Source organism: Electrophorus electricus, chromosome 1 (genome assembly GCF_013358815.1).
Source record: "Electrophorus electricus isolate fEleEle1 chromosome 1, fEleEle1.pri, whole genome shotgun sequence".
In the NCBI taxonomy this organism is placed as follows: domain Eukaryota; kingdom Metazoa; phylum Chordata; class Actinopteri; order Gymnotiformes; family Gymnotidae; genus Electrophorus; species Electrophorus electricus.
Window position 1 is genome coordinate 16,609,433 of NC_049535.1, and position 7,500 is coordinate 16,616,932.

Sequence of the window (7,500 nt, forward strand, 5' to 3'; positions counted from 1 at the left end):
TACATGTACAGTGGTGTTTGGTGGTTTACGTACAGCGACCTGGATTAAGACCCACACACAAGCAGGCGTGATAATCCAGAACTGTCACATGTTAGAGTCTCAGAAACAGCACACATGCACACACACACGCACACACACACACATTTGACCTTCCCCTCACGCTGCTATATTTCAACCATATTGCATTGTCGGATTGTCAGAATTAGAAAGATATATCCAGGAAGCATATATTTCTGCTGTTACTCACAGACACACACACAAACACTGTATGGGCACACATCAGTAAACCACATAGCATGTTGTTACTCATATTACTGAAATGTACTACAGCCTGCGATTTGTCAAAAAACATTTTTCTGGCGAATGGGGAAAAGAGAATGAGAGAAATGTATTTGTATGAGGCTTACCTCATTTCTGATCAGTTAAGCTGGACCTGGTGTATTTTGAGATATTTGGAGAAGGGCCTGGTTCATTGCCACGGTGATAAGGTAATTATTACTTCATTACAGAGAAGCGTAGAACTGGGAGCTGGTAAATCAGCGTGTGTAATCCAGGCAACACTGAGGTGCCCCCAAATCAGAATTGTGGCGATGTAATTATTGAGACTGTCAAAAGGCTGAAACACAGAATGGTGCGCTTTAGCCGTGCTGTCCGCATTTTCATCTTGTACGCAACGGAGCTTTTTCCCCACACCGTGTCCCGACAGCACCTTGGTGACCCCTGTGCAGAGGTTCAAGTCTGCTCAGATGATTGGACACAGGAAAACACACTGTGTAAACTCATTTCAGCCATTTAAATCTCCCTCACTGCTTTATTCTCTGTCTCACACTTATAAACACACACACACACATCCAGCTTCCAGCAGCAATGTGTGCGGAAGGTCAGTTTAAACAGAATGTGACGGACTCACGTCTAAACAGGAGGCTGAAACACCCTTTAACACACTGGACACACTCAGTAATGGAGCTAAAACCATGTGTCTGTGTGTGTGTGTGTGTCCATGTGTGTGAGCTGCATCACTATGAAATGTTATTGCTCCCATAGACATTACTTGATACATTATTGATTAACATGTTGACATCTAAATTGCAAACGCTACATACTTCATCCTGTCCCATGATCTAAGACCACTAGAGAGGGCATCTGAAGTGTAACCTTGAAACCGTGACCCACTGTGAAATGGATTCCTACCTGACGTTTGCCCATTCCGGGCTATTTTTAGCTTCTCCATGCCGTAAGCGTCCGGTCGGTTTATGACCTTGTCCCGGGCCAACTCTGTCGCAACTCCCTTATCCTTGATCGTCCTGAGAAGGGCTGAAGACGTGGACATCACCACATGCTCCCCGGAGGGTCTGAATCAACTCCTACCGAGGCCTCAGCTAATGCTCACCGCTCCTTATAGTCGTGCAAACGTGACATCAGACATCGAACTGTCAGCGTTTTCTTTTTACCGTGTGACTTCTTCCCAAGATTTTTACCAAGTAAACACATAAGATCATAGAAATAAGATCATAAAAGATTTCTGCATTTATAAGAGCTATGTTTACAGTTTTCCAACAGCACGGTTTGGTTTCTCAGGGGATGCGTTTCACTTTGTTACCACATTCATTTTTCTGTGCATTGTGGGTGTGTGCGTGTGTACATGAATGTGCATTTTCTGTGTGTACACACATGATTATATTTGGCAAGGATCTGTGAGTGTGAGTGCATTTGTGTGTCTCTGTGCAGGCATACTTATGCGCATGTGTGTGTGTGTGCGTCTGCGTGCGTGCGTGTGTGTGTGTGTGTGTGTGTGTGCGTGTCTACACATTGTGTGTGTGTGTGCGCATGCGTGTGTGCACGTGCGTGTGTGTGTGCGTGCATGTGTGCGTGCGTGTGTGTGTGTGTGTGTGTGTGTGTGCATCTACACATTGTGTGTGTGTGTGCGTGTGTGTGTGTGTGCGTGTACGTGCGTGTGTGTGTGTGTGCGTGCATGCGTGTGTGCGTGCGTGTGCGTGCGTGTGTGTGTGTGTGTGTGTGTGCATCTACACATTGTGTGTGTGTGTGCGTGTGTGCGTGTGCGTGTGCGTGCGTGTGTGTGTGTGCGTGCATGCGTGCGTGTGCGTGCGTGCGTGCGTGTGTGTGTGCGTGGGTGTGTGTGTGCATGCGTGCGTGTGCGTGCGTGTGTGTGTGTGTGCGTGCGTGGGTGTGTGTGTGCGTGCGTGTGTGTGTGTGTGTGCGTGCGTGCGTGTGCGTGCGTGCGTGTGTGTGTGCGTGCATGTGTGTGTGCGTGCGTGCGTGCGTGCGTGTGTGTGTGTGCGTGCGTGTGTGTGTGTGCGTCTACACATTGTGTGTGTGTGTGTTTATACATCTATACGCCCCCTTGTAACTCTGTTTTGCCTGAGTCAACAGTTGGTTCCTCTTCTGCTACAGCCCCCACTGTCTTTGATCTCCTCTGCACACACATGCGCTGGCCCCTTAATGCTCCGCATTTTCCCACGCACACGCCCCTCTCTCCACCCTGACCTCGCCGATTGATCCTTGTCATGATGAAGACTCTCTCCACAGCAGTGATGAAGAGTGAGCCCTCATGCCTTTGAGGATTAAACAGAGGCTCCTCTAGAGGAGCTGAAAAGTTTGTCTCTCTGGTCCATTGTTTGTAGGGTCTCTGCCAAGACTTGTCATGTTCTCTACCAAGTGGTGAACCTTGCTTTGATACACTTGGTTTCCCAGGACACACATTATTAAGAATCTGTTGGCCCTTTTTACTGTGTGTGTGTGTGTGTGTGTGTGTGTGTGTGTGAGTTTGTGTGTATATGTGAAGGCAAAAGATGTGCAAAATGGGCTACAAGTTGTCCTGAATAGAAGTACATGCCACTCATAAACATCGGAGTCCTCCCTTCCCATGCTCCGCCAGAGAAACCACAGGAGGCTCGTCCTATGGCAGGAGCCAGACATGGTGGAACATCCCTCAAGAGCAATGAAATGCTCCTTGAAAGGAAGAAGGACACCCATGTGGGCCAGGCGGGAATCCATCGCTTTTGAGAACCTGGTACTGGAATAAGCAGCTGAATACAAATGCTTTTTATTATGAGTCAGCATGTGGTGAGGGATGTACTAGATTTCCCCTGGGATCCTCCTGGAATGCTCTTCGGATCCTCCTGGAATACCCCTAGGATCCTCCTGGAATGCTCCTGGGATCTTCCTGGAATGCTCCCAGGACTCTCCTGGAATGCTCCTGGGATCTGGGCTCGTGACAGGTGGCTGTTGCATAGTCGAGTTCCAGGTTCTCTATTTCAGCACAGTACCCAGGTGCCTTGTCTGGGGTCTTGGCTAGGTGTCACTGCATACTTCTAAAACTAGCCATTACCCATTCTTGAAGCTTGGAAGACAGGTGAATCTTTCCTGCAAAGCACTAGTGTGGCATAGAGGAGCCCTCTATTTATCTCCACCCAAGTGGTTACAGTCCCCAAAACCTCAATAGCCTCCCTGTGGGATAGTAGGAGATCAAGCTGTCTGACAGCATCTTTCTTCAGTTGCACCTCTACGGGGCAGAGATGGGAAAAGACATTGTCATCCGTTCAGTGTCCATCCCACCTTTGCCTTAAGGGCATCTGGGCCTCCAGGTGGGGCCCAGATAGACAGAAGCACGAGGCGTGATCAGGTGCAGGTGCTCAGCACCGATATGCAGTAAGGGGCTTACTCTCTCAAGGGCCTTCAAAGGGGGGTCCCTCAGGTGCTTATATCACTCAGTATATGCGCAAGATATGAATGGTCTACAAGAGGCGAATCGCTCCCAGAGCTACAGTCAGCTGTGCCTGAGGTTCTTGGTTTGTGAGTGGCAGAAAGAAAGATGGTGTGCTCTGATCACCTCATACAGAGCTGCATTTCTCAAATGCCTTGCCCTTACAGCTCAGCAGGGCACTGATAAGCTTGAGGAGGCGGCGTCTACCATCTGCAGGTCTGTCCAGAGTTCCAGAGGCTGAGCGAACCAGGCAGCAATCCTCCCTGGCACCCTTGGTATTGATCCTGTGAAGGTTAAGTAGGTGTTTTCCTTGGCACATACTGCAGGGCTTTTTAAGTGTGTACTGGCGCTCACATCCGCAGCAGCAGCAGCAACAGCAACGGTTTGTTTGGATCCAATCCACTTTTATTATTTAAAATTATACACTGACTGAGATCTTTGTTGCAGGAAGGACAGAAGCCATTTGACTTGTATGTCATCTTACTCAGTTTAGCTGGCTTGGGTGGAACTGGTTTGTCAGATGTATCATTCGCTTAATGAGATATGGCGGCCAAACGCACTCTTGGTTTGTCACCCACATGCCTGCTTTTGGCACAGTTTCTCTCCTTTGTAGCCTGTCTGCGCTTCACTGTTCTGGCACCAAGCCTCATTGTGTCTCCTGTCAGAGAAATCCAGAAGACTTTACGTGGTATCAGATCGACAGCAGAGTTTATGTCCCCTAAACTCTGACCTCAATCTTGCCCAAAAGTCTTTTCACATGGGATCCACATCGTAGTCCTGCTTCAATTATGGGCCGGTGAGGTGGGAGTCTGCCATTAGGTGTGCTTCCTCCAGTTTCAGATGATCCAGGTTTTGGATAGTTTAATCGGGGGAAGGAGGTTCTCGAGGGCTGTTCTCAGTCAAGCAAATTCACTGGGATCCTTAGGGACCTTAGTGATTTAGTATAGTTGGTCATGGACACTAATGTGCGTTATCTGGTACAACTGACTATGCATAAGAATAGGACAGGACATGAAACGATGACTTCATCCAAGAAGGAGGGCTCTGCTGATGTGCTGTCTGTGGTGGGTGACTTAAAGTAGCTCTGCTTGCCTCTGCTCGAACTGGCTGAAGGCAGGTTCACCTGAATTTTAATCCGAGTATAGCTGAGCAGAATTCTGCTCACTTCTTGGCACTTTTCAAGAAGGGAACTGTAACGATGGACAAGCTGGTCTCACTCAAAGACAGCTGACTGGGCCTTAAGCGGTGCTGAAGCTGAGGATGGCTGCTTCATAACTTGAAGTTCACTAAGCATCTTTCCTAAGAAATCTAGCATCATCCTGTCTTTGCGAGGAGCGTGTGAGAAGGGTTAGCTATAACTACTGCAGCAGCTCCTTGGGTATGCGTACTCTGGCGTAACTCTTATCCAAAGCAGCTGACCATTTGTTCACAGTTTCCCACTGACCTTTTGTTATTGGACTGGATATGTTAGCCTGCATATGGCCAGAGTCTGGGAGATATTTTGGAGGAAGGATCTGACTTTGTGACTTTGCATCTGTGTTCAGAATAGCCTTCACCATGTGAGCAGAAAGGTTGTATACTGATATGATCACAACCAAAGGAAACACAATATCTGAACAGCGAAACCCCGGCTCAGACATTACATTTGTGCATGTTTCCGTGTGTGGTCTGAAATACCAATAAAATATAGATTATCAACCATCTCAGTCATTAATAAATAGTATGTACTTATAATAAATCTACTAGATCGTCAATTCCTGTTTGACTTGTACAAAAGAGCCCCCTAAAGGATAGCATGCATTACTATTCACCTGTGCACTTTTAAAGAAACCACCAGAAAGGTTCACTATGAAATTTTCCTTGTGAATATTATAATTCAATACTAATCATCATCAGGTTGATTGAGGGAATGTTAATGTTAACATACTGTACTGACTAGGACATATTCTATGAGTAGATGACAAGCACATTTCTAAGAGATAAGAGGGTCTGTAAAATGTAAACATAAATATAAATGATAACAATGTGAAACTCACAATCTTACACTCTCTTAGATTAGCAGAGTGTTTTACAGTATTTTGGATTAGCAGAGTGCTTTATGTGTTGTGCTCTTTAATAACACAGAATAACATATTGCCCTATGAAGAACTGAACAAATACAAATGAACTACACCATGTAATAAACCAGTAACTCACGTTTTGATCAAAGACGCACACTCTGCACCACAACCATTAAGAGAGGAACAGTCATGTACAGCCACATGTGCTCTGACGCCTGATGACGAACATTGTGTTGCTGATTTCTGAGGGTGCGTGTGTTGCTAACAGTTTCTGACGCATGGCCTCGGAAACGGGGGCTGCAACCGTGTGTGCAAATGCAAGCATATGTGTGTGTGTGTGTGTGAGTGTGTGTGTGTGTGTGTGTATGAGTGTGTGTGTGTGTGTGTGTGTGTGTGTGTGTGTGTGTGTGTCTGTGTGTGTGTGTGTGTGTGTGTGTGTGTGTGTGTGTGTGTGCATGCTCTGTCATTAATAACTACCTTTGTTAATTGCACCTTTAGTCTGAAGTGGTTCACTTGTTGCTACATCCTAAGATACTAATTTCCAGTGGTTTTCTGAATAACTGAACAAACTTAAAACATACAAAGAAAATGACAAAATGACTGTACATTACCCACGCTGCATGTGCCAAACATTTAGTCTATTCCTATATACAACATGTGTTTTTTCTGTGTGTGTGCATGTGTGAGTGATGGATGGAGAAATAGCACAAGTGAGACGTTGCACTACATCAAGGGCATGTCATTACCGTACACCCCAAATTCTGTAGTGTGTGTGTGTGTGTGTGTGTGTGTGTGTGTGTGTGTGTGTGTGTGTGTGTGTGTGTGTGTGTGTGTGTGTGTGTTTGTCAGGCTGTGTGGTGTAGCAGATGGTGGAGCTGGAATGAGAGACTCTGCCTTCTGACTCATAGCAAAGCACACACACCAGAGCACGTACACCAGAGCACGCACACCAGAGCACACACACCAGAGTGAGCCCTGATAAACACTAACCACAGCACACACACACACACCCATGTGAGCCCTGATAAACACTAACCACAGCACACACACCAGAGTGAGCCCTGATAAACACTAACCACAGCACACACACCAGAGTGAGCCCTCATAAACACTAACCACAGCACACACACCAGTGAGCCCTCATAAACACTAACCACAGCACAAACACACACCATAGTGAGCCCTGATAAACACTAACCACAGCACACACACACATCCATGTGAGCCCTGATAAACACTAACCACAGCACACACTAGAGTGAGCCTTCCTACCAAGTCAGAGGTAGCTCAACAGTGTCTTCTACTGCAGATGCCAATCAAACGTGTATGTCTGTGTGTGTGTGTTCTTGCAGATCATAGCTTACCAGCCATACAGTCGCTCTGTAGACTGGTGGGCATTCGGTGTGCTTCTTTACGAGATGTTGGCTGGACAGGTGAGATCAAATACACATACCATCTACACTGCAAATTACAATGATCTAATTATTTTCTTATTAGTTTTAGGGTAATTATTTATTATCCTAATCACAAGTATTTATTGTAATCACTGTGAATCACTTTTTATATTATGTTCATTTATCTCATGTATTCCTTTAAGCTATATGTTCTATTATTCTTGTTCGTGTAAAGCTTTGAAATTACCTCTGGGCCCAAAATGTGCTACACTAGATAACCTTGCCTCACCTTGCTTACGATCAGGATATGAACATGGAACCC

At 46.2% G+C, this 7,500-nt stretch overlaps 1 protein-coding gene across 3 annotated transcripts in view; it reads left to right on the plus strand.

Moving 5' to 3' along the window:
* prkcaa (protein kinase C, alpha, a) overlaps positions 1-7,500 on the plus strand; it is a 113,677-nt gene that overhangs the window by 88,538 nt on the left and 17,639 nt on the right. For all 3 annotated transcript variants that reach the window (XR_004776645.1, XM_035531377.1, XM_035531379.1), the window contains one exon: positions 7,137-7,217. Coding sequence is in view for 2 of the 3 variants with exons in the window: in XM_035531377.1 (XP_035387270.1) it covers positions 7,137-7,217 (81 nt within the window). In the remaining variant the exon portion in view is untranslated. The remainder of the gene's footprint in view (positions 1-7,136; positions 7,218-7,500) is intronic.